General features: G+C 41.6%; 1 protein-coding gene across 1 annotated transcript; it reads right to left on the bottom strand.

Moving 5' to 3' along the window:
- Nucleotides 1-13,966: 13,966 nt before the first annotated feature.
- Nucleotides 13,967-17,564, bottom strand: LOC147443135 (pentatricopeptide repeat-containing protein At2g03380, mitochondrial-like). The gene has a single exon (XM_086529057.1). It carries the CDS (start codon nucleotides 17,192-17,194, stop codon nucleotides 14,420-14,422), a length of 2,775 nt encoding a protein of 924 aa, XP_086385183.1. The 5' UTR covers nucleotides 17,195-17,564; the 3' UTR covers nucleotides 13,967-14,419.
- Between the last annotated feature and the right edge of the window lie 9,942 nt (nucleotides 17,565-27,506).

Raw genomic sequence — 27,506 nt, 5'->3', positions numbered from 1 at the left:
CTTGATAGAGCTATATTTACAATCAATGGATAGAATTGTACTTGTCGAACGTCTTTTGAGGGAAGTGGTTGGATGGTATGGTGGCCACATATTATTTGACCTCAGACTTCTATAGCAAATATCCTCATCCACGAAACCTTATATTTTATAGTTGCAGATTGCTCACTCTAGAGCATACTATGCATTTGAAACTCGGGGGGTGCACTATGTAATCATTTAAATTAAAAACATTTGGGCAATTTAACAGAGATACATTAAAATAAGGGATTTTTATATTCAATTTTGGAAAAAAATCCTAAAATAAGGGGTCATTTTATTCATTCAAACATGTTCAAAGAGGGGTTTTTTTAATATCCCCGAACACATGTTATATAGGGGGGTACTCAACGGTGAACCCCTCGAGATTTGAGAACATGTGTCAGTGCAGGAAACATCAAGTGTTGGGTTCTCAAGAAGTACCTTTTTGACGCATTGGTGATACCGGTTCTTCTTTATGGAGTTGAAATGTGGGGCAGAAGCATCTCAAAGTCTACTTGGAAAGAGTTTGAGAATGTCCAAAAGTGTTTTCTTATAAAATTTCTCCAAGTTAAGACACAAACACCATATATGATCCTACTTCTTGAGTCGGGATCTCTTCCAATTGAGGTTATGGGCATGAAAAGGGTTGTGGAGTACATGATAAAGATGCATCAAAACCCCTCACATTGACTTCCTACAACTGCAAGAATCTCAAGCAATGAAGAGGGCAAGGAGGGGTAGCATGTATGGTTAAGAAAGTATAGGAAGATTTTATATCAGTTGTGAAAGATGACAAGTACAAACATTATGTATGGCTGAAAATTATAACACCAAAAAGAGTGCCCATTTTTGTAGATGGTTGCTACATCCCTCATCATGATTCCCCCTTTTATGCTTGCATGGATAGAGATCAGCCATTTCTTAATTTAGAAGAGAACATTCCTTATTTCAAAGGCGAAGGTGATGTTATTATATTTGGGGATATGAATGCTTGCACAAAAACATTGCAACATGATACTCAACAATTTGACATGCCATACATTTTAAGGGAGTTGGAGGAAGTTCAATTGTATGATCGTACTTCACTGGATGAGAAAGAGCCGGATCACTATGGAAAGTTACTTCTACCCATGTGTAATAGCACGGGTATGCTCATTTCCAATGGTATATCTTTGTGGAGTGGAACCAATGGATTTACATGTAGGAAACATAATGGGGACAATGTGATTGACTATATGCTACTCTCCGAAGCCATCATGTATCGCATAAAGAGTTTTATGTTTGGCCAATGGACCCCAGAATCTGACCATCGAACCTTATGTATTGACCTTTCATGTAGAGAAGCAACTAAGCACGATAATCTCATCCAAAGGGAAGAGAAATTATGACTATGTATGGATTTCAAATGGGCACCAATGTACATTGAAATGGTTGAGCAAAAGTTATGGATGACAAAGCTTCAATATGACGCACCATTGAAAACTAAATGGAAAGCTTTCAAGAAATTTATTTGTTCTTGTGATGACAAAGAATTCTTTACCATAAAGCATCTCCATGGTATCAACAAAGATAGATCACGCAAAAGGTGGTTTGATAAAGAATGTCAAGATGCTCGAAAGTCCTTGATAAAGCTTGATGCAACTATGGACAAAGACAACTATCAAAGTCATTTGCATACATACAAGGTATTGATTCAAAAGTCCAAGAAAAGGCACATGCATGTGGAATATTTTGGAGAAACTTGAGGGGCAAGCGGGTTGAGAATTTTGGTAACTTGAGTCTTGTGGATATGTACACACATTGTAGGCAATTATATGAGCAAGCAAATACTGAACAAATGCCATTTTATGGTTCACTTCCACGTATGCCCTCGCTTTGAACCTTCTTGGATTGGACTGATATGGTCCGGATCATCCATGAATCTGGTAGTTTTTCTTCTACCATGTGTAGCTCGTTTGGATGGCATGATTGAATTTTTTTAGCTCTAACACCAACTAGGAGAGTTCATCTTTCAAGAGAAACTTAGCTCAAGCCACCGTGTCTGCCAAAATGGAATGAGCTAAACACTTATGACAACTATTCTAGGTTGGCTAGCTAGAATTAGTTCACATCAGGTAACAACTTTGGACATCAAATCAGACAAGACTGGAATGAAATGTAAAGACTGGAACTGAAATGTAGAATGAATTGGAAATTGATACTAAACACTGAAACTAGAGACTAGAACTGGAGTATATTCATATTAGTATATACAAAGTACAAGCATGCGAGCCAATCCATCTCTGGGCTTAATGATTAGAGTTACAAAGTATAAGAGCATGAAGAGCTCCAAGAAACTAAACAAGGATAATGAGTAGTATGCCAAAATGACTAGTCGAGAAGAGATCCCACAAAATGAATTGTGAGCCCTATATATAGCCACCAAACTGGGCCTCTGACGACTGCCAATTGCGCCAGTAATTGTCCTTGAGGATTACCAGCCCAGTTTCCCATCTAATTGGTGGATGTTCCCGTCATCTACAACCATGGACCTTGAAGGCACTCATCCCAAAACCCACTCGGTATTCACTCTCTGGGGGTGTGCTCTCAATGCCTGATCAAATTCTAGCACCACTATGATTGGTCCATGATCACCTTTATAAGCTATGTGACATCCCTCCCTACCCCCAAACCAACCAAAAAAAAGGTTCTCAAAAACATAGGGAATCTCTTAGTAATAATAGAAAGGAATTCTCAAGTAGATAAATATTTTTATGTGACCTTCTACATAACATGAACCTTTTGATATAACATATCTTGATAAGATGATGCTTATACCCAAGGATACTGTTGGACTTATGTGGACTACAATGGCTCAATGAGCTCTACCAAAACCTCTAGAAAGACCATGTTCAGAATTATTTATCAACTTACTTTTATGACAATTAAGAGCACTTGAAAAATATTTGGAGCTTAATTTGTAAGGCATCGATTATCTAGGTGTTTTCTATGTGGCATGTCGTTATTACACAGAATCCTTGAGAAATAATGTAACTCTATGTAGAGAAAAATGTTTATACCCTTTCACAATAGTGAGCACCTTGTATCTTTTGTCTTACCTTCTCCTTTAGCTATATGGTTTAAACTAGTTTTTGATACATATCATAGATACTGCATGGTACAAATGCATCATAACTCATCATTGATCCCATTCACTGTCACTTATTATAGTCTTCACAATAATTGCATGAAGGTGAGAATTTGTGAAGATTACTCTACGAAAATAATTGAGGTCATATCTCTATCTACTTTGCCAAATCTACGAGTGGGCCATGTAGCCTATAAATGATTCCAACAAAAATCTTACACCACTCTAGATAAAGATTCTTACACCATTGCAAGTGATGAGATGAATTAAGAAGTTATCTTCCTATGTTTCCCCCCTCTTTCAAGAATGGATTTTGTCCAAAAATATTTAATCCTTAAATTTAGTGTAGAGACTAAGGAGAATAAGATAGAGAACCATTCATGGCATTGACATATAATCAACACTTAATTACAAAATATAAATTGGTATAGAGTGTAGACACAAAATTGAAAACTTAATGGAATGAAAATGAGTACAAAGAGGCTCATTATATGGAGCTAGAGTAAGCATTTCATCTTGCATCACACATGGCATTATAAAAGGCCTCAAATCAATCCAAATCTGCTAGACAACCCATGGGTGCTCTTTTAGGAAATTTCATGAATCCTTTTACTAAATTTAGGTGAGCTCACCCTTTAGAAATGCATCTCATTTCTTTCCACCTAAGCATCCAATATACAAGAGGTGTTACACACAAGCATTTGATAAAACCCATAAACCTAACAATCCTCCCCTTGGAGTTTTAACTATGATATCTAACAACTCTAACATGTTGGGGTATAAATCCCAATGTGGTCACCCAGGTAAGTGGGCGGGCCGCCAGGTATGTACACATATTCTTTTGTAGAAACCTAATAAGAACTCACATAGCTCTACACATTACAGTAGAGCGAGTTCACCATATCGTCGTGCTCTTCTTCTCGCACTCTCTCTCGCGTCGCACTTCCACTCGTACTCCTTCAACTGGTATCAGAGCTCAGATCGAGGCTCGGGGCAGCACTGCAGGAGGCTAGAGTCACCAACTCAGATTGGAGTGAAATTTGACAAGCGAAGAAACGGCCCCAAATCTCGAGGGTAAGCTCGAAGGGCTTGGTGTTGTCAGAATTTCATTCTGAGGTCATCTCGGCCACTGTTCGGCTTCGACAAAGGTCTGCACAGGCCATTTTCGACTACGTGGTCTCAGCGGGTGCAGATCCGACTCTGCAAATTTGGGGTTTTCGGCCTACGACTGCAGGTGCTGAGGATATCGACACTCCCAGAGTGTTGATTTGTGGTTGTCTACACATCGAAGGACGGCTCACAGTTCTTAGAGGCATGTCACATACGACACGGGCGCATCTACACACAGACTATAGGCGACATCCACTAGTTCATCAGGTAGCTTGTGTTTGCTGCTTGATATTCCAGATTTCATCCTGACATTGCAGGTACTTCCACATGGGATGTATTGTTAGAGATGATGTATGTCTGTTGAGGGTTTGCTGGCTGTGAGTCACGCAGCAAACAACCGCCGCAGCGATTACAGCATACAGTGGGAAATTTGTGGATGTATGACTTTGTGGGAAGTCTATGTACTGTTAGACTTACTGCAGCCTTTGTTGAGGGTCGAGTGAGGTTTTATTGAGCTGGGGGATTCTCAAATGTTGAGATCCTTTCGGTGATACAGGTCTTGAAGCAATCCCTCGAGCACCCTTAGATAGGCAGCTAGGATGTATTGACTGTGAGTTAGACAGTTGGGATTGCATCTTTGCTTTACTGCCGTTGAGGCATTGTCGCAGTCTACGCTTACAGGACAGTCAGAGACAGTACAGGTGCAGGACAGGTTTACCCACAGCTTACAGTGTTAGAGAGACAGTGGTTTTTTCAGCTGTTTTTGGTCTGTTTTTAGTACACCAGAGCCATTTTACAAAGGAGACTCTGCCAAAATTTCTGCAGAATTTGAAGCTTTCTTGGTTCATTTGACAGGTTGATATTGGTTCAGAGGTCAGTTTACAGGGGAAACTCTGCCGAATTTTTCCCAGGAAAGTAAACTACTTTGAAGCGTAGCTATGGCTTGATCACAGGACACTGCTCTTTACAATATCAAGAAGTTGGATGGAACCAAGTTCCCATTGTGGAAGAAGCAGATTTGGCACGTGTTGGTACAAAAGAAGCAGATAAAACCTATAAAGCTCAAGGGGATAAAACCAGAAGATATGGACGAAGATGAATGGAGCGAAATGGATGAATTGGCACTTTCTACCATTATGCTGACTTTGGCAGAAAGCGTTTACTTCAATGTAGCAGACGAGATGTCGGCTTATCAAGCATGGTTAAAGCTGAGTGATCTTTATGAGAAACAGAGTGCAGCTTCACAGGTATACTGGCTTAAGAAGCTTGTTGACTTGAAGATGAAAGAAGGGACACCTATGTCCAATCATCTGAATGAATTCAACACAATCTAGAGTCAGTTGTCAGCTCAAGGTGTCAAGTTTGATGAACCTGTTAGAGCTATGTTCCTGTTGATCACATTGCCGGAAAGTTGGAACACTTTTCGCACAGATTTGAGTAATTCTGCACCTCTAGATGGTTTGAACATAGCAGGTGTAGAAGGAAGTCTGCTTACTGAAGAAACCAATAGCAAGACAATGGACAAAGGCAAAGGAACAGCCTTAGTTCTCAGTGAAGATTCAAGAAATAAATGTGACAAACACTGTTGCAGAGGATGACAGTCTCGTGTCAGGAGACATCTACTTCTTGAAGAATACAATGGACTTAGCTCTTCTTACAGCATCTGATGGAAATGCACTGAGTGACTGGATTATAGACTCAGGGGCATCACTTCATGTGTCTCCAAACAAGGAGTGGTTTACCTCTTATGTGACCACTAAAGATCATGTTCGGGTAGGCAATGGGAAAACATGTGAGATCTTAGGTGTTGGAGATGTACAATTGAAGTTTCAGAATGGCTCTTCTTTCACGCTGAAGAATGTGAGACATGTTCCCGCAATTACAAAGAGCTTGATCAGCACAGGTTTACTTGATGATGCTGGCTACGTCACCACTTTTGGACAGAACATGTGGAAGATATCCAAGGGTTCTATGACAGTAGCACATGGAGTAAAGTCTGGAGGACTTTACATGATTTATGTATCAAATGTCTCTAAAAATGTAATCAATGTAACCGAGCAGCCGAACGTTTCTTTGTGGCATAGCCGGTTAGGACATATGTCCAAGAAGGGAATGCAAATCTTGTCTCGTTCTGGTTATTTGCCTGGATTTTCATTTAATGATTTTGAATTCTATGAACATTGTCTGTATGGTAAGCAAACACAGCAGCCACATAAGCATAGAAGCAGTAGAAGAGATACACAGTTGGCACTTGTTCATAGTGATTTGTGTGGACCTATGCCTAACCTATCTCTAGGGGGAGCTTCTTACTTTATGACATTTATAGATGATTACTCAAGGAAAGTATGGGTTTACTTTCTCAAGCACAAGGATGAAGCGTTTAGTGTTTTCAAAACGTTTGTGACACTTGTGGAGAATCAGAGTGGCAAGAAGCTTAAATGCTTACGCACTGACAATGGTGGAGAGTATGTTTCAAAGGCCTTTCAGGACTTTTGTGAGTCAAAAGGTATAAAACGTGAACTTACTGCTCCTTACAATCCTCCTCAAAATGGTGTTGCTGAGAGGATGAATAGGACCATACAAGAGAAGGTCAGAAGTATGTTGTCTAATGCACAGTTGCCAAATGGGTTTTGGGCTGAAGCTGTATCAACAGCTGTTCATCTTGTAAATAGATCTCCTAGCAAGGTTTTGCAGAAGGATTCAGTGCCAGAGATGGTATGGTTAGGCAAAATTCCCTCATACAAGCATCTCAGAGTCTTTGGCAGTGAGGCATATACTCACGTTCCAAAGGAATTTAGGAACAAACTTGAGCCAAAGGGTAGAAAGTGCATCTTTCTAGGCTATGGTAATTCTGGTGAGATGGGGTACAGACTTTGGGATCCCAAATCCAGAAAGGTTGTCCGCAGCAATGATGTTCACTTTAATGAATCCAAATATCATTCTAAACCAGAGAGGGTTGAGGAGATTAGAAGAGTTGTCTTCCAAGAAGATGGACCTGCACGTGCAAGACAAAATGTGAGGGCTCAAGAGGAGCAAGGACAGGATAGAGTGGAACCACAGGTTGTGGCTGAGCCTGAGCCACCTATTGTGCGTAGATCTGGACGTGTCACGCGACCTTCTAATAGGTTTGTTCCATCTATGAACTAAGTCATGTTGACTGATTGCAATGAGCCTTCATGTTACAAGGAAGCAGTGCAAATAAAGGACTCTGGGAATTGGCAATTGGCCATGCAGCCAGAGATGACAGCTCTGCATAAAAACAAGACATGGAAGCTAGTTAAATTACCACAGGGCAAAAAGGCTCTACCTTGTAAATGGTTTTACAGGTATAAGATCACCGCTCATGATAGTCAGCCAAAGTACAAAGCAAGGCTTGTTGCCAAGGGCTTTAAGCAAGAACAAGGCGTTGACTTTGATGAAGTCTTCTCTCCGGTGGTCAAGATGACTACATTGAGATGCTTTCTTGCATTGGTTGCCATATTAGATTTGGTGTTGCACCAAATGGATGTCAAGACAGCGTTCTTGCATGGTGATTTAGATGTGGAAATTTACATGCAGCAGCCAGAAGGGTTTGTTGAGAAAGGCAAGGAAGATTGGGTATGCCAGTTGTTAAAGAGTCTTTATGGCTTAAAACAATCACCGAGGGCATGGTACCATAAATTCCACAAGTTTATGCTTTCTCAAGGCTACAAACGTAGTGAGTTTGATCACTGTCTATATACAAAGAAGGCTAAGGATGGCAGTTGGCTGATCCTTATTTTGTATGTGGATGACATGTTGATTGCTGGCAAGCACTTGGAAGAAATTTCAGCTTTGAAGTCAAAGATGGCAAAATCGTTTGACATGAAAGGCATGGGTGAGGCAAGTCATATACTTGGTATGCGCATTGAGAGAGACAGATCAAAGAAGTTGATTTGGTTATCTCAAACAGAGTATATTGACAAGGTTTTGCAACATTTCAATATGGAGAAGGGAAAGGCAATGAGTGTTCCATTGCCACCATATGTGAAACTTAGCAAACAAGATTGTCCTGTGTCTGAAGAAGAACAGGCTGAAATGGATAAGATTCCATATGCGTCTGCAGTGGGTAGTTTGATGTATGCAATGATTGCTACTCGCCCAGACATTGCATTTGCAGTGGGAGTAGTAAGTCGATACATGTCAAACCCAGGCAAGAAACATTGGGAGGCAGTGAAAGGAATATTGAGATACCTGAAAACTACAAAGAGTATGCGTATATGCTATGGGAGTCAGGAGCTAAGTGTAAAGGGTTTTACGGACTCAGATTATGCAGGTGACTTAGACAACCGAAGGTCTACGTCAGGGTATCTCTTTACATTGGCTAGTGGAGCAGTATCATGGCGTTCTAGATTACAAGATTGTGTTACTCAATCTACTACAGAGGCTAAATATGTTGCAGCATCAGAGGCATGCAAAGAATCAATTTGGCTTAATCGACTATTAACAGATTTGGGAATCAAAGAAGAGATGCATGTGTTATATTGTGATAGTCAAAGTGCTATACAATTGGCTCGCAATCTAGTTTATCACTCAAAGACAAAGCATGTGGATGTGAAGTATCATTTCATTAGGGAAATGCTCGAGGATAAGCAACTTCAGCTTGTCAAAGTTCACACCACAAAAAATCCTGCTGATCTACTTACAAAAGGACTTCCCTCAGAGAGCTTTGCGCATTTTCGCAAGCAGTTAGGTGTAGGGTAGTACATCACTTCTCTACATCTCTTGTATATTAGCTTGTATAGTAGCTTCTCTCACACTTAAAGTACCACATTGGACTTTAAGTGGGAGGTTGTTGGGGTATAAAGCCCAATGTGGTCGCCCAGGTAAGTGGGCGGGCCGCCAGGTAAGTACACATATTCTTTTGTAAAAACCTAATAAGAACTCACTATGCTCTACACATTACAGTAGAGCGAGTTCACCATATCGTCGTGCTCTTCTTCTCACACTCTCTCTCGCGTCGCACTTCCGCTCGTACTCCTTCATAACACACTTCAATCTAAGAGCAAAGGACTATCTCCAATCCAAGAGATAAAACATCCTTAATTCAAGAGACACTATGCGCTTCCCCTCAAAAAGAGGAATAAACATCGAGACCAAGCTAATCCAAGCTATCTCCAACAAAATACTTTGAGAGAAAAAACGCAAAAAACAAAAGCTAGAGAATGTTTGTTAGTATACCTGTAATGCCCACCTGACAATTTTGCCCACCATAATGTATGTTGCATAGTTTGTAAGAAGACACCCACATGAGGAGAAGCCAATAGTCATCAAAATATTGTCAAAATATCTTGGCCGGATGGCAGCGGCCAAAAAGTGAATGAAAAATGGCCGGCCGATGGTCGGTAGTCAATAAAATGTGGCTGGTGCTGGAGGTCAATGGCTGGTGGTCAATGTTCGATGGCCAATGGTCTTTGTCCAGTGGTGGCCAATGGACAACATTCAACATCTGATGGCCGATTTCTACGTGGACTTGGCTACGCATGGACGGCTGCATATGGTCGCATGGACCATTGTCTCTTATGAGAGAGAGTAGCTCATAGAGGCTCCTTTATGTCTATATAAAAATTCCATCTCCATGAACCATGGCATCCATATCAAGGATAACCAACCCCTTGTATTCCTGCTCACTAGCTCTAGTTAGTTTTGCATCTCTCTCTCCACTCTCATTGCTACAAGATCCTATTTTGTTCTACATTTCTTACAATGTCGTCATAGTTATAGTCACAAGAAACTAAAGGGATGTTTCCAGCTTCTTCTTCTATCAAACAGACTGATCTTCTCAGCTCCAGAATTTTGTTGTTGGTGCTGCTTTTGTCTTTCTTGAAGCACTTGGAAGGAGAATGACCTAGCTTTTTTCCTACAAATGCTACAAGTCTTTGATGCTAGGTAATCTTTGGCTATATTTCCCTCTTTGCCACACTTGAAAGAGGTTTTGTTGTTAGAACTAACTACATATGCTCCTCCCTTTGAAGTTGGATTCCTCCTTGGCTTCTTCTCCTCAGACTATAAAGAGTTCATCACATTTTGCAAGTCTCGCGTTGAGTCCTTCGCTTCCATGGTGGTTACTATTTTGTCAAAGCTAAATGGAAAGGATATTAGTAGGACAACAATCTTGTCCATCTTCGGTACACCACAGTTCATGTACATGAGTCGTGTGATCATGCTTTCAAGGCGGTTGACAAGGTTCAAAATATCCTCATCAGGCTCCATTTTTAGTTTGTAAATATCTCTCTTCAAGCTTACCCTAGTTTTCTTTCTTCTGACTCCAAGATTTTTATTTAGGGTTTCCCATGCAGTTGATGAGGTTTCACAAACATACGTGAAATGTACATAATAGTCGTGTAGTGATGTGATTATGATTCCTAGTGTTGCTCATCCTTTGCTTGGTTATGTATGCTCATAACCCATGTTAACACATGTGTCCCATCATTAAAAGAGGGATCGCTAAGTGTTGGCTTGACCATTCTCCACAACTCTTTTTTCATTAGGTAATCCTTTAATGTGGTCTTCCACGTGCGAAATATAGTCCCATTAAATTTTCAGATCCCTTTCTCTTTCATTTGTTTAAATTAGAGGGGTCTTTAGCTTTGGAGACTCTCCCAAAGCGAGTATATCCTCTTACAAAAGCGTACTACAAAGTCATTCCCGTAAATTAATATTATGACATATATTGCATTGATATTGTGCTTAGATGCAAAAGGGTTTTAAAAATTCAAATGTAGAAAGAGAATTGGCAAGAATTTTTTTGCCAAGGATCTCCTTTGGTTGCTTTTATGTGAAGTACCTCTTGACTTTAAGTGGTCACCCTTCACGCTAGAAGGCAATAAGAACACCTTCTTTGCTTTGATGGGGTCGAATCCCTTTAGTGGAATGCCTTGAAGTTTTTACCTTCTACTACCTGTGGGAATCTCTGCTTATAACAAAGATTGGCACTAGCTCTCTATCAGTGAGAAACAGCCCTTCGTTAGGATTTCTTGGAGACCTTGTTGGGAAAGCCTTTTAGGAAAAGGGGGATAAAGGGCTTGGGGAGCTTGAGATGCAATGCATGCGGGAGTGATCCTTTATGGACCGAATGGGATATGGGAAAATTACAGAGGTTGTTGGCATCCAACAACGATTACAAAGTCACTGCATGTGTGATCGTAGCCTTGAGGACTCAAAAATTTCTTCAACTCACCTTGGTGCCCAAGTGAAATCCGTCATGCTCCCGATGCCAAAATTAGGCCCCGTTGAGCCCACGATCTCGCGAGGGTGAATGCACCAACTAACTTACCCACATGCCTTGTGTGTGTGGACCAAACACAAAGACTTTATTTGTATTTTGTAATTTTGCAGAGAATGGTTTGTCACTCAAATCACTCCTAAATGGGATGGTTGAGGGCTCATTTGAAAGGTCTTAAAGCACACTTCTCTCACACACAATTAACTGCAGAGTTTTCCCAAGTGGAAAACTATTGTCGATGCTAAAAGGTGGAAAACTAAGAGAAAAAGGATGTACAAATTGCACTATTTGCAATGCAATAAGAACTTAATGACAATTATTAATCAAGCATTAGCCTTTCGACTAGCCAAGAAAGTAGTGGTTGAAGGGGGAAGAACCCAACAACATGCTCACATTAACTAACAAAACCCTAATTTTGATCTATGCATGCTAGACTAAGGATCTAATGAGATTAAACGTTATCAAGCTTAGATAGCATTTGTAAAGATTAAGGAGTATAAAATAGATAACCATTCATGACATTAACATGATAATCAATACTTAATTACGCAATAGAGATTGGAGTAGAGTGTAGACACAAAATTGATAACTAGATAGAATAAAAATGAGTAATAAAAAGCTCATTATATAGGGCTAGACTAAGCATCTCATCTAGTGTGATGGAATAATGGAAAAGGTCTATGAACATTGAGACTAGCAGAATAAAGAAAACAATAGTGAGCATTTTATGAGACTACTTTGAGAGAATAGAGGGTGAACTTGATTAAAGGTAACAACATAACCATTATACTTAATTAACTTGGCATGAACAATACTTTGCAAGAGAGAGAATAAGAGAGCTTGATAACAATTGAGGACCGGATTAATGTGGAGCCGGTCCCCCGTCCAAAAGGCTTTTGTATTAGAATTTCTCCCATAAACAAAGACTTGATACAATACAAGCTTTGTGTTCCTTGAGACCTTGATGGTGCAATGAAGACAGAGAGATTCATGCACCACAATTATGCCCGTAATTTAGCCAATTGAAAGCATTAACTTGTCCCCGGCCTCAGTCCAAGACCTCAAACACCTTCAAAGGTGGAGAGAGCTAGTAGGAAATGAGGGTAGGGAAGAAGAAGAAGAAACATTCATATGAGAAAGAAATAGTTCCTCACTTATAATCACTCTTCTTGCTTAGCATAATAGCATAATAGCATAGTAATGAAGATGGGGAAGATGGCAAGCTTTAGCATTGGAGCATGGCTCTTGGTTAGATTTACATTCCATAGCCAAGAGTATTGGTGTAGGCTCTCAACTTCTCAACAAGCTTGGAGAAGGAGATGGAGTTTTTGCACTTAGCACTTCACACAATGAGCATGTGGGTGTGTGTGTGTGTGTGTGTGTGTGTGTGTGTGTGTGTGTGTGTGAGAGAGAGAGAGAGAGAGAGAGAGACAGAGAATATACCCTCCAAGCTAGCCCCCAAGTTGCATGGTCGATCCCCTCTTTTTGGCCTTGCTTGAAGCTCATTGTCTCTCTCCAGCATAGCCAATCACAAGCCTAGTCATAACTAGCAATAGAGGTAGCCTTTGGACAAGTGTCCTCCTTTCCCCTTTGAGAGAGAGGACTTGATAAATGCTTAAACAATTAATTTAATGAGCTAAAATCTTATTGGACCCCCTTAAGATTCAACCAATAGGATTTAGACACACCATGAGGGCAACCTAGCTAGGGGCTTGACATATGTCCCTTTTGTTTCTTTCAACAAGGGGTGCCCTTTGGATGAGAGAGTGGACACTCAACCCCATCCCCTACTCTCATGGCTCGCCCCCTCCTTTGTAGGCCTTGCCTTGACTTTAAGTACCTCAAGCACCTTAGCTCCCAAGTACCTTAATCATCAATCATGACAAACACATCAAGCACCTTAGTCAACAAGCACCTCAAGCTTGGGCCGGGCTCCCACTTCAAGCACAGCCCTAGCTTGCCTAAGGTCCTAGATCTAAGGACTTTTAACACTAAGTTTTGGAGGTGTTTAATGAAGCTAACTCTAAGGTCTTTCAAGCTCCATTAGCTAGCATTGCTCTTTGACAGACCATCTCTCATTTGGACCCATTGTCTTTGGCCCCGTGTTGAGATAGATCCATAAGCACATGTCTATATTCTAACTCTTGTTCCCGTTTATCCTCCCACATTAAAAGATCAGTTTAATATGAAAAAATCATTTGGGTTAAGTAGATATTAGATTTTATGACATCTAGAATCATGCATAATATCATAAGAAGCTCTAAATCAACCCAAATCCACTAGAGCACTCATGGGTGCTCTTTAAGCCATTTTATGAACCCTTTTATTAATTTATCCCCCCCCTGGTTACTTACACCATTTAGATGTCTTTTCCACATGATTCTTGTCATCTAAGCATCCAGGAGACAAGAGGTGTTACACACAAGCGTAGGATAAAGCCCATACACCTAATAGTTAACATTACAAACTACGCGCTAGTAACACATGCTACCGCATGATTCTTGTCATCTAAGCATCTAGTAGACAAGAGGTGTTACAAGCATAGGATAAAACCCGTATACCTAACAATTAACATTGCAAGCTACCCGCTAGTAACACACGTCCAAGACGAAACTCTTAGACCAAGCTAATCATAATAGCATGGTAGTTTCTTGTATCCTTTTATGAAACTTGATCTATTGTACTATCAAACTATGTTTGGCTATGCATAAAGAGTTCAACAAGCATCGATCTAGCCCTGCCCAGTTTTATCCTCCTCTACAATTCAAACTAATTGAACTCCCCTACCTCCCTTTTCATTTTGCTTCATAGATCCGCCTCTCCTTTGAGTTAGCAATTCTACTCCCATTTTTTTCTTGGACTCCCATTTCTTTGGAAGAAAGAGCTCACTGCCTACTGAAGTCAAATGTGTGAAAACGTGCTTACATGATGGCCGATATATTTTGTTTATCCTCAAAAATAGGAATACAATGAATCTCAATATTGTTAGCCCACCAAAAAGATTTTGAAAAAATGGGTAGATTGTCAACGTTTTCTGACTTATCCTTTTTAATCTTGTCTGAAATACTTGCAGCTGCATAGGTGCTAGCCATCAAGGTGTAAATGGAGGGATCCTTCTCATCAAGAGACCTCGCCCATCTAAAGACCTCCCTTCCAAATTTCGAGTTTCCCAGCTTTTCGCAAGCCCCCAAAATTGAATGACAAACTGAAGAATCACCGCATATTGGTAATTTTTTCAGCATCAAAACTGCTTCCTCAATATGGCCAGCACGACTGAAAAGATCAACCATACAAATCTGGTGCTCGGGGGTTGGACCGACACCATAGTCCTTGGTCATAGTCTTGAAGTATGTCTCTCCTTTATCAACTAATCCTGTCTGGCTGCAAGCATTCAGTATAATGACAAAGGTAACAAAACTTGCCTTAGTCCCTTCACCTAGCATGCTCTCAAACATCTCAATAGCAAGTTTACTTTCCCCTAGCTGTGTGTATCCTGCAATCAAGGCATTCCATGAAACTACATTTCGGACTGGAAGGTGGGTAAAGACCTGGTATGCCAAACTCATTGATCCATGCTTGGAATAAAAATCAACCAAGGCCGAGCCTACAAGAAGGTCACTTTCTAACAAACCCTTCCGTTCAACCTCAGCATGTATTGCTTGCCCCTTGTCCAGGGCGCCCACACTACCACAAGCTTTCAAGCTGCAAATGAAAGTGACACTATTCGGGGATATCCCCCTCCGTTGCATTTGTTCAAACCACTCAAGTGCTTGCTCACCTTCCCCATTTTGAACATATCCTCCAAGTAATGCATTCCATGAGACTATGTCTCGACCTACTAGTCGGTCGAAAACTTCTTGAGACTTCACAAGGGACCCACATTTTGCATACATGTCTACCAAGGCATTGCCAATCATAATATCCCAATCAAGGCTCCCCTTTCTAACAATGTCACTATGTAACTCTTCTCCCTTTTTCAATGCTTTCATGCTGCCACAAGCTTTCAAGCCACAAACAAAGGTTACAGTATCCGGATCTATTCCCTCATCTTGCATCTTTTCATAACAAATCAATGCTTCCTCATCACAACCATTCTCAACATATCCTGTGAGGAGAGAATTCCAGACGATCACATCGCGAGCAGGCAACCTGTCAAACACTTCTTGCGCTTTAGAAAGCAAGCCACACTGAGCATACATGTCTACTAAGGAGCTGCCAACAAATGGATCTTGCATTAGTAACCCACTCTTTTCAACCTCAGAATGTACTTGACTACCTGTATCTACATCTCTTGCACTGCCACATGCTTTTAATATAGAAATAAATGTGACAGCATCTGGAGAAAATCCCTCTCTTCTCAACCTTTCTAGACAAGACTGTAAGTTCTCTAAGCATCCGTGTTCAGCATACCCAAGAATAAGGGCATTCCATGACGCGCTATTGCGAACTGTAAGCTTGTCAAATATATCTTGTGCTTTAGAGAGGAAGCCAGTTTTTGCATACATATCAACTAAGGCACAACCAACCACAGGGTCTTCTTTAAGCAAACCGTTGCTTTTCAATTGAGCGTGTAGTTTAGAGGCCTCGTCTATGGCAGTTGTGCTGGCACAAGCCCTCAAGCAGGAAGCAAATGTAACTGCATTGGGAGTAACACCTTCAAGCTGCATCTCTTTCAAGTAGTGAAGTGCTCTCATGCCATAGCCACAATCTACACATCCTGTGATAAGGGCAGTCCATGAGACTACATTACGCACAGGTAACTCATCAAGCACCTCTCTCGCTCTATTGAGCAAGCCACACTTGGCATACATATCAATCAATGCGTTACCAATGACAACATCTTTCTTCAAAAAGCCCATTCTTTCAATCTCAGCATGTATCTCTTGGCCCTCTTTAGCTGCCCCTATGGTACCACATGCTTTCAATGTGCAAAGGAATGTGATAGAGTCTGGTAAAAAGCCAGAACATTGCATCTCTCTATAGCAATGAAGAGCTTCCTCACCACACCCAAGCTTGGAGTATCCGGAAATTAATGAAGTCCACAAGACAACATTTTGAGCTGTAAACTCATCAAACACTTCCCGAGCCTTTACATTCAAGCCACACGCAAGATACATATCTAACAAGGCGCTTCCGATGTAAAGATCCCGCTCAAGAACTCCTGTTCTGACAAGGTCTACATGTATTATGAGGCCTTGTTCACAATCCTTCAGCATCCCACAAAGCTTAAGCAACGCAATGACTGTAGGTGAACTAGCATATGAGACATCATCTTCCTGCATTTTCTGATAAAAAGTAAAAGCATTCCGCGGCTTCCCACACTTTGCATAGGCCGTAATGAGAGAATTCCATGAGCAATCAGATCGCAGTGCAAGCCTGTCAAACACTTTCTGGGCTTGATGCAAGGCTCCACGGTCCACCAACATACAGACAATCTGGTTTCCGAGAGAAGTAGACGATTCAAGACCCCTTTCGCACATAAGTTCATACAACTGCCTAGCATGGGCTGGTGGACAACCTTCTTTCCTGTATTTGAACACCACGCAGGCAAAATCCTCCAAGGAAAGCTGGTGTCTCACATCCTCGTTGAAGAGATGAGAATGCATAATTAGTTCGAGGTCCCCATCACTGCATTGAATGCCTCTCTCTGCCATGCTTGAAAATCGTGAAAAGATCAGTCGACGCTTTATATTCATGGTGCATGCTTACAAAATACTGCTTGATTCACAGTTAGCAGACTTTTTCTTCCTTTACGATCATGTGTAGTGAGGAAAGTCATGAATACTGTACAGAACCATAGCAACCCAACACAACTCTCCCAGAAACGAAACCGGTCTGCTTGAAAAGATGGAACCAAAACCAGGCCGAGCAACCCACAAAAAGAAAACTGGGTCACCATCGTAAGGATTACCTGGTGGTGAGGCACTCCACAGCTGTGAGGAAGTAAGATCATAAAGAACCTGAGGGAAGATGAGTATACCTGCTGAGTAAGACGATGAGTAAATCAGAAGAGGAAGGAAAACTGGCTTGGGTTGGCCTTGTCAGAGTAGTAGGTGAACGTAAATGTGTAAGTAGTAATCATAGTAGTTAATCTATACTATCTATTTACTCTATTAAGCCAAAGACTTTTCAGGCATGCCACGTGGCACTAAGTAGCTGTGTTGAGAGGCTGCCGGGCTAAAGAGTGACATAAAAGGCAGGAATTGGCATGGCGAGAGCTACTTCGTGGCTGAAGCGGGCAAACTATCTTTGGCACATGTCATCCTCTCCGAGCTTTTGGCTACTTGTACTGTACACTAGCGCAATAGGACTCAAGACTCAAGAGGCTACATGGGGAGTTGGTGGTGGATGGAAGCCTATCAGTTACTTGAAGCTGAAGATGTGTAACGACATCTACTTGAAAAGCCATGTGGCACTAAGTACCTGTGTTGAGAAGCTACATGGCTAAAGAGTGAGATCAAAGGCAGGAATTGGCATGGTGAGAGCTACTCCATGGCTGAAGTGGGCAAATTATTATTGGCATGTGTCATAGTCTCTAGGCTTTTGGTTGCTTGCAGTGTAAACTAGCGAAGTAGGACTCAAGAGGCTACATGGAGAGCCAATCCGATGCAATGTGGGGGGGGGGAGAGAGAGAGAGAGAGAGAGAGAGAGAGAGAGAGAGAGAGAGAGAGAAGAGTTGTTGGGTCGAAGCCTATCGGTTACTTAAAGCTGAAGATGTGTTGGGTCGAAGCCTATCAATTATTTGAAGGTGAAGATGTGTAGCGACATCTCTCTCTCTCTCTCTCTCTCTCTCTCTCTCTCTCTCTCTCTCTCTCTCTCTCTCTCTCTCTCTCTCTCTCTCTCTGTGTGTGTGTGTGTGTGTGTGTGTGTGTGTGTGTGTGTGTGTGTGTGTGTGTAGATTTTGGGGCCACGTATGTACAGGGTGTGATGGGTTAGTTGATGCGGAAGCGTACTCCCTAATCAGCAATGGTGTAGCATCAAGCTATGGTGGATGTAGCCTTAGCTTAGCCATGGTGTTAAGGTTAAGGTCATAGTGATTAGGATTTGGGTTAAGCTATGCCAAGGGCAAGAGCATTAGGGTAGAGCATAGACACAATGAAGTAAACTCAAAGTAGAAAGATTAATTAGAAATAGTCTCTAATATATCTGGTAGTTAACATCCATTGGCTAGAGAGGTTGCATCCTTTTCCTATTGGACCAAGTCATCATTTCATCCATCCTAGTAGAGTACGGCTCTTTCCCATATGGTGCTACTAGCGTGGGCTTACCCTTACAATCGCCCCCTTAAGCCAACTCTTGGGGCAAAATACAAAGATGTCATAGTGTACTCCTAGGTTCTATTGATACATCTAGGCGTTGTACATGATTCATCATGGCGGTTCTCATAACGGATTCATTGTCCATTCCTAGGCTCACAAGGTAGCCCTATGGTAATACAAAATATTTCATGTCATAAAGTTGTAATTCATTGAGAGGTTGTCGTTGTCGTCCCCTTCACCGTATTCATCTTGATGTCGTGATGTCGATGTCATCTTCTTCAAGTAGGCATGTCGTTCTTCATAGGTCTGTTCTGACAAAGATGCGGCCTTCATGGCCAATATCGTAAAGTACACATACATATCATTTACAATGTGTGTGCTCATAATGTTGGACGGTCTTACCATACACTCATTCTATAGGCAATGTCTGAAACTCGTGTGCCTTGGTGCACTTATGTTGCATACATGATGTTTATTTTGAGAAAGTATCTAAAAAATTTTGATACATACAAGTGCTTGGTGTCATGCTTATGTGCGCAATGCTAAATGTACATACATTTCAAAACTTCTCTTATTGTGAAGCTCTCGTAGCCTGAAGGGCAAAACACTTTTCTCTACTACTATAGGACTGCTTCCTTTGATAAGCTAGTTTTCAGAGGACTCGTGGGAAAGCAACTCTATGGTAGAATTGGCGAGATTCTGAGAGAGTGGCCATGGGAATTAAACCTTAAAGAAGAAATTTCCCTCAATGTTTGCTTCTGACGGTGAGCTGACATTGATGTAGATTCGTGGAAAATGGCAAAACACTGGCAGGAATGAGCGGGTTTAGCTTAGGCTTGCAGTTGATGAGAGCATGCAATAGCAGCACAATGCGGGGAAATTTGGTGATTTGATGTCGGGTGCGAGCTTACCAGGGCAACTTGTGAACAATGACTGGTAGCCAAGCTTGATAGAGTTGGCTGGGTAGCACGGGGCTGATGATGCCACCAAGGTTGTTGATGTCAACAAAAGCGACAAAAGTTCTAGTAGGGCAGCACGTGGAGAGGCAGATTGCAAGTAGCACAATGGTGAGGTGCAGTTTTCGCTAAAAGGCATAGGCAAGTGGGAGAGACAACGAGGATGTAATCGGGAGCATGAGGTTTGGTAGGTGATCGTCAAACGCGAGCTATGGCGGGGATACAATACCAAGACAAGCATGTGAATGGCAAGTGAAGCAGGTTGCAGCACACTGGTAGCGCAAGTGAGGAGTCGAGGACTGTAACAAACTTGGACACCCCAAGTCAAGATTCTGTTGCGAAACAGCAAAGATTCACTTCAAAACACGTCACAAAATTAAGTGAAGCAGGTTGCAGCACACTGGTAGCGCAAGTGAGGAGTCGAGGACTGTAACAAACTTGGACACCCCAAGTCAAGATTCTGTTGCGAAACAGCAAAGATTCACTTCAAAACACGTCACAAAATTAAGAGTCGACATGGCCCAACGTAGTTCCGTGCTGCCAAGAGATATTGGCCCCAAAGACTGGCGCCCCTTTTGATATTTCTTTTATATTAATCTTTGAGCAAAGTACACTTCTCGCAGGAAGTGCTCACTCTCGCCCCAAAAGCATTGAACTCAAAAGCAAGCTTCCAAAAGCTTCTTGGCCAAAATCTGTCAGCAAAAGCAGTCAGTGCTAATTGCAAAAATCATCCGTACAGTCAGCAGCCAGCGTAAAACGCGGAAGTCCATGCGTTGCCACGTCAGCCAGTGTTTGTACGCTGCCACGTCAACTAGTCGACGCATAAGCTGAGAATCCGTACGTTACCATGTGGCACTCTGTCACGTCAATCTGCTCGTACAACAGGGTTGTTGTCCACAGGTTCATGCCATGTCATCAGTTTGGGACATACCCCCCTCTTGAAAGAATTGTAATCACCCTCGATTACGCCTGCAAAACAGATAGAGGCCATAAACTGTCTCAGAAGACACTGACTCTAAGTACCGACGCACTAGACACATCACATCTAGCACTTGTATAAAGACGACAGTCACATCACAGGACATCATTCAACATCACAGGATATCACATGACAAATCACAGAAAAATTCATTCCAAATCTCAGACCATGACTGACAGCAATGTATTTAGTAATCGCATATAGATCCATTTCGGACCTCACTGATGCCCGATTAACTAGTCCTTATTGTGATCATGTCTATAGAGATTTATGAGACCGAAATGATGTAGTCATTTCGTCTTTCAATTCCTGTACTCAAACAAGTCAAATGAGAGAGCACAAATCTAATCAATCATATTCAATTTTGGGAATTTTATTTCATAAAGTCATACAACAGAATACTATCAGCCCATCAGTATCATTGAAACCCAAAGGGTACATTAGTGACCTTATTCAATCGAGGTAATTTGTTGACAAAGGAGTGGAGTGACTCCCCTCTGTGCAAACCCGCTGCACCAGATTCAACCTTGCTAAGTGCGGAGTTCTATCCGAGTAGACTATGCTAAACCAAATGCTTCAAGGTAAAGTTCCAAAATCTGAGGAGTATCTGCTAGCTCCTCCTCCTCCATCCACTTTGCATCTAATGTCGGATAGTTCCTGAAGTTAACCAAGAACCGTCAAATCACTTTACCTTTCATCTTTCTTTCCTTGTGTGCCAAAATCTGTTCAGGAACAAGTATCTCCTCTCTCTCTTCCACTTCGGGTTTCTCATTAGGCTCCCCATCAACGGGCATATCACCTTTAAAAGGTTTCAAGAGACTCACATGTGATGTGGGCGGAGTGTGCTAGAGAGGGAAGGATGCAAGAGAAGGGGGAAGAAGAAGCTGCATAGAGAGTTGCCAGGTTAGTGGAGAGGAAAGTGAGAGAGTAAAGTCAACTCTCTCACTTTCTCTCCCTATATTCATTAGAAAGAAAATATTGTTAGTGTGGTTTCCCACGGCCACCTAGCCTACACCCCAACAACCTCCCACTTGAAGGTCATGGTGGTCAATAGTGCCATCAATATAGTTAGTCTATACAAAGTTGATGAAGCATTGCCTAGGCTTCTTCCTACACCCATAACTTCTATGCAATGTGTAAATCGCTTCGAGGCCAGGCTCTTTGTGAGAGCATCTGCGGGGTTATCGTCAGTGTGAACCTTGACAAGCTCGATGCGCTTGCCAGCCAATGCATCTCGTATGACATGGTACGACCTCTATGTGTTTTGACTTTGAGTGAAACACCGGATTCTTTGCCAAAGCAATGGCACTCTGACTATCACAATGCAGTACTGGAACCTCGTGAATGCCCAAATCTCCCACTAGACGAGCTAACCATATGGCTTCCTTGCTTGCATTGGACACAGCAACATATTCTGCCTCAGTGTTAGATGAAGACATGCAGTCTTGGAGACACGATCTCCGAGAGACAGTTGCTCCTACAAACATGAACACATAGCCAGATGTGGATCTTCTACGATCCACGCAACCCGCATCCGTGTAACCTACAATAGATGCATCACTATTTCCGAAGCGTAAACACTTGGTAGCTATACTCTTTAAGTATCTGAGGATTTTCTTCACTGCTTTCCAATGCTTCTTGCCAGATTTTTCCATGTACCTACTAACCACTCCCATTGCATGTGCAATGTCTGGTCTTATGGCTACCATAGCGTACATCAAACTGCCAACTGCTGAAGAATATGGAACTTTCGCCATTTCCTCTTTCTCAGCAACTGTCTTGGGAGAATCATCCTTGCTAAGTTTGGAGTATGCTTGCATTGGGGTACTCAATGACATCCCCCCCTGCATACTAAAACGTTGCAAGACTTTATGAATGTACTTTTCTTGAGATAATTCAAGAATTCCACATTGCTTGTCTCTCTTGATTTGCATACCAAGAAAGTGATTGGCATTTCCCAAATCCTTCATGGAAAACTGAGTGCTTAGCATCTTTTTCAACCAGTTGATCTCATCAATTGATTTTCCTATGATAAGCATATCATCTACATACAAAATCGAGATGATTAAAGAACCATCGTTCAACCTTTTTGTGTATAAGCAGTGATCCTCTTGACTTCTTATGTAACCCTGAGACTACATGAATTTGTTGAATTTTTGACACCACTACCTTGAACCTTGCTTGAGGCCATAGAGTTCCTTTTTAAGTCTACAAACCAATTCTGTGCTGGTTGGCTTTTGGGTGTCACATATGAAACCCTCTGGTTGTTTCATGTAGACATCTTCATCTAGATCCCCGTGAAGAAATGATGTGTTCATGTCCATTTGGACAAGTTCCATGTCCTGGATAGCAACCAAGCCAAGCACAGTGCAAAGTGTAGTCATCTTGACTATTGGAAAGAAAATATCATCGAATACACACCTTTTTGCTACTTGAAACCCTTGGCAACGAGACGACCCTTGTACCTAGGCTTGGGATCTTCTGTTGTATACTTCTTCTTGTATACCCACTTGCAAGGTAAAGAATTTTTGCCTTTTGGTAATTCAACCAAACCCATGTTTCATTAGCCACAATCTAATTGTATTCTGACTGCATAGCCTGCTCCCACTTAACGTTATCATCCATTTGTATAGCTTCTTTGTAGCAAGTTGGCTCTCCACTATCAGTGACCAAAATGTGGTGTATGCGCATGTGATACTCTTACAGAGCGTCTCAATGCCTGACTACTAGACTCTGCTCTCTTTGGAGCAATAGTAGTATCTTGCACTTGTGTATTAGGTACAACACTACTGAACTGAGTTGGTTCAAAGGCTACATCCTTAAAACGAACGCGTCTTTACTCAACTTATTTAATGGGCTTTTTGTGCATTTTTTATTTATTGAAAATCACGTGTGAGCTACGAATGACTTTGTTGGATTCTGGGTGCCAGAGACAATAGCCCATCGCTCCATTTGCACCATAGCCCTGATAAAAATACATTTGTGTGACCTGGGATCTAACTTGCGACGAAGTTCTTTGGGCACATGTGCATATGCCTCACATCCAAATACACGTAAGTGCTCATAGCTTGGTGTTTTCCCAGTCCATAATTCATCTGGAATTTTGGAAATTCAAAGGAGAAGTAGGTGACCAGTTGATGATGTGCACTGCTGTCAGAACAGCTTCCCCCCAAAACTCTGGAGTAAGCTTCGCCATAGACATCATAGAGATAACTCGCTCTTGAATCATGCGATTCATTCTTTCAGCTATCCCATTTTGTGCAGGTGTGTATGGAGGACTAAACCTCCTACGAATGCCTCTTCGATTGCAAAAATCCTTGAACTCCTTGGAGACGTATTCTCCACCATTGTCCGTGTGAAAAGCTTTGAGATTTTTTCTTAATTGGTTCTCAACCATTGGTGAGGAATTTTTGGAATGTAGAAAAGACCTCCTCCTTACGCTTAAGGAGATACACCCACACCTTTTTGGTAGAATCATCTATGAACATGAGAAAGTAGTTTGCCCCCACTAGAGTTTTATGTGGCATTGGACCACACAAATCACTGTGCATTAAGTTTAGGGGTTTGCATAGTTTCTTGTTCAATAGCAAAGATGTTAACCTAGTTTGTTTGCCATATAGACAATGCTCACACAATGGAAAGTCTGTGTAATCTAACACAGGTAAGTAGCCAAAACACTAAAGTGTTTTTATTCCCTTTTGGATAATATGCCCTAGCCGGCTATGCCACAACTCAGTAGATGGTAGCTCGGCAACATATATAGAGTGTTCATCAACACTCAAAACAAACATAGAGTACAATGATCCATTTTTACGTTCTTTCATCATGATAAGGTTGTTCTTGCGGATCATCCAAGAACGATTACCAAAAACTGTAGTGTAGCCAAGATCATCCCATTGCCATATAGAAAGCAAGCTCTTTGTAAGCTTGGGCACATGTCTGACATTTTGCAACACAAAAGTAGTGCCCTTATGCATCTGAAGTTTCACATCACCAATGCGAATAATGTCAAGCTCGTAGGAATCACCAAGCTTGACTATGTCATGCATAGATACATGAGGAAAACCACTCTCTATGTGGTGTGACATGAAAACTTGCACCAGAATCAAGAATCCAATTCTGTGCATAACCCTCATCCTATGCAACCAAAGCATCTGGAGTGAGATCTGAAGTAAAATTGAGACCATATGAGGGATCTGTTGTCACCTTTGCATGAATCTCTGTTGGCATAATGATTCATCACTGGAGGAGGATCATTCTCTACTGCAATGGTAGGTATGGGAGACTCAACCACATTGAGCTCCTCAATCTTCTTTTGCCTTTTCCATAATTATCTTTTTGCATGTTTTTTTGATCTCTTAGGAAACTGCGACAATCCTTTTTGTAATGGCTATTCTTGTGACAATAGAAACACTCGACATTTCTTGCACTGTGGTCTCTACTTGAGTTCCTGTGTCTGCTAGGACTACAAAGATTTTTCTCTCTACTTTTGCTTTTGTATTTGTTCCTGTCACGGCCTCTTGCCTTCATTGAACTGCCAGCCATATATGCATCTCCATGACTAGCATTGTCGAGAGATTTATGTCAAATTTCTTTAGTGAGCATCTGTGACAGAATTGAACATCTGACATTGCCAGTTTATTGCGTTTGCAGAAATTTAATATGGTTGCTTCTTTGCCACCTCTTGAAGCACCTATCAAGTGAAGGGTGTATTTTGGATAAAATGCAGCGTTCAAAGTTTTCAAAGGATGGTTCAGTTAGGGCCACATCCAAGTTGCAGCTTGTCTTTCACCAAGTGAGCATGGCCTCCCAAATGAGTGTGTGTGTGTGGAGTATATCCCCCTATCACCGCCCTTCCTTGATTTGGGTGAAATTTCTACATGCTACAAGCTCATTGGACCCCTCTCCCCTTAGCCAATCACATGCAGCATGCAGTCAAGCACATGGGTAGTCTTTTGACAAGTGTCCTCCTTACCCCCTAGACAGAGAGAGCTTGAAAATATCTAGATATTTCTTAGATGGAAGTAGAAGCTCATTGGACCCCTCTTTAACCCAACCAATAGCATTCAAGCACACCATGTGGTTAAGCTTAGTGAGAGTCTGACATGTGTCCCATGTGCTCTTTTAGAATTCCCCTAACTTTGAGATTTTTATGCATGGGAAGTTTCTCAAGAAATTTCCTCATTAAGTGTGTAGGTTCTCTTTTTGACTCAAGCATCTTACCCCCCATGCATAGGAAGCTTCTCAAGCAACTTCCTCATTAAATGTGACAAGTACCTCAAGTACCTTAGTCATCAAGCATGACAAGCACCTTAAGTGGAGTTCCCACCTCAAGCACAGCCCTAGCTTGTTTAAGTTTAGGATGGGTTCCCATCTCAAGCACAACCCTAGCTTGTTTAAGTTTAGGTCGAGTTCCCACCTCAAGCACAACCCTAGCTTGCTTAAGTTTAGGTCGGGTTCCCACCTCAAGCACAGCCCTAGCTTGCTTAATTTTAGGTCGGGTTCCCACCTCAAGCTCGGCCCTAGCTTGCTTAAGGTCAAATGACTTTTAACACTAACCATTGGAGGTCTTTAATGAAGCTAACCCTAAGGTCTTTTAAGCTCCATTAGTTGCACATTGCTCTTTGATAGACTACCTCCTTTTAGACCCTTATTGAGATGTAACCATCTCTCCTCTTGGTCCCTTGCTGAGGTAAGTCTAGAAGCACTTATTGCACATTGCTCTTTGATAGACCATCTCCTTTTGGACCCCTATTGAGATGCAATTATCTCTCCTTTTGGTCCCGTGTTGAGATAGGTCTAGAAGCACATGTCTCTATTCTAACTCTTGTTCCCATTTATTCTCCCACATTAAATGATCAGTTTAATATGAGAAAATCATTTGGTAAAGTTAGATATTATATTTTATGACACCAACGGTCCTAAGTGTGTTCACACACATCACTACCACATGTATATGGTAATAAATCCCCCTGGGAGTGATGCGGTGAACGAGAGCTGGTGCATAGAGTATAGGGAAGTGATATGCCATGTGAGGACATGATCAGTTCACAAAGGAGAGTAAGCCCAAAGCGTTGAAAAAAGCTTAAAACTTCTCATGAGACAATGCCTTTGTAAAAATATATGCAAGGTTGTTTTGTGTTGGGACATATACCAAGCTGATCTCTCCTACTAAGAGTCTCTCCCTGACATAATGGTAACACATCTCAATGTGATTTGTGCAAGCATGAAAAATTAGGTTCCCCACAACTAGCAATGCCCTCTGACTGTCAGTGTAGATAGTGTTGGCAGTGTCCTATCCAACACCCAAATCATTCATACGACATCTGAGCCATATACACTCAACCATAGTTGTGAAGACTTCCTTGTACTCAACCTCACAACTAGAAGGGGCCACATTCGGTTGCTTCTTGCTCAACCATGATATGCATGAAATGCTAGGCATGAAACAAAAACCACTCATGGACACTCACATGTCAAAACAACCAACTCAACCTGAGTCCAAAAAAGCCCGCAAATCTGGCGACAATGATCCCCCCTTTGGATAAAACTAGTCTTGCTTGGTGGGCGTTGCTATACAATGTTGTAGTAATGAATGAATTAACAAACATGATCTGCAAATGTATCACTTGTTACATTAATAGTTTATCTTACGATAAGGTCAAAAGTCTATCGGGTTAGCTTGGGTAGCTCGTCTATGCTTATAACATCTGCCTCTTTTATATTCACATAGTTCTCATCAGTTTTGTGAATAGAGAGGAGATTCTGTTGATTTTTAATTGGTATCTTGAACTTATAATGGACTGTGGATGTA

Source organism: Adiantum capillus-veneris, chromosome 14 (assembly GCF_014529385.1).
Source record: "Adiantum capillus-veneris isolate H3 chromosome 14, ASM1452938v2, whole genome shotgun sequence".
NCBI lineage: Eukaryota > Viridiplantae > Streptophyta > Polypodiopsida > Polypodiales > Pteridaceae > Adiantum > Adiantum capillus-veneris.
The sequence above is the reverse complement of the archived record's forward strand: the minus strand, read 5'-3'. Positions and strand labels throughout refer to the sequence as shown.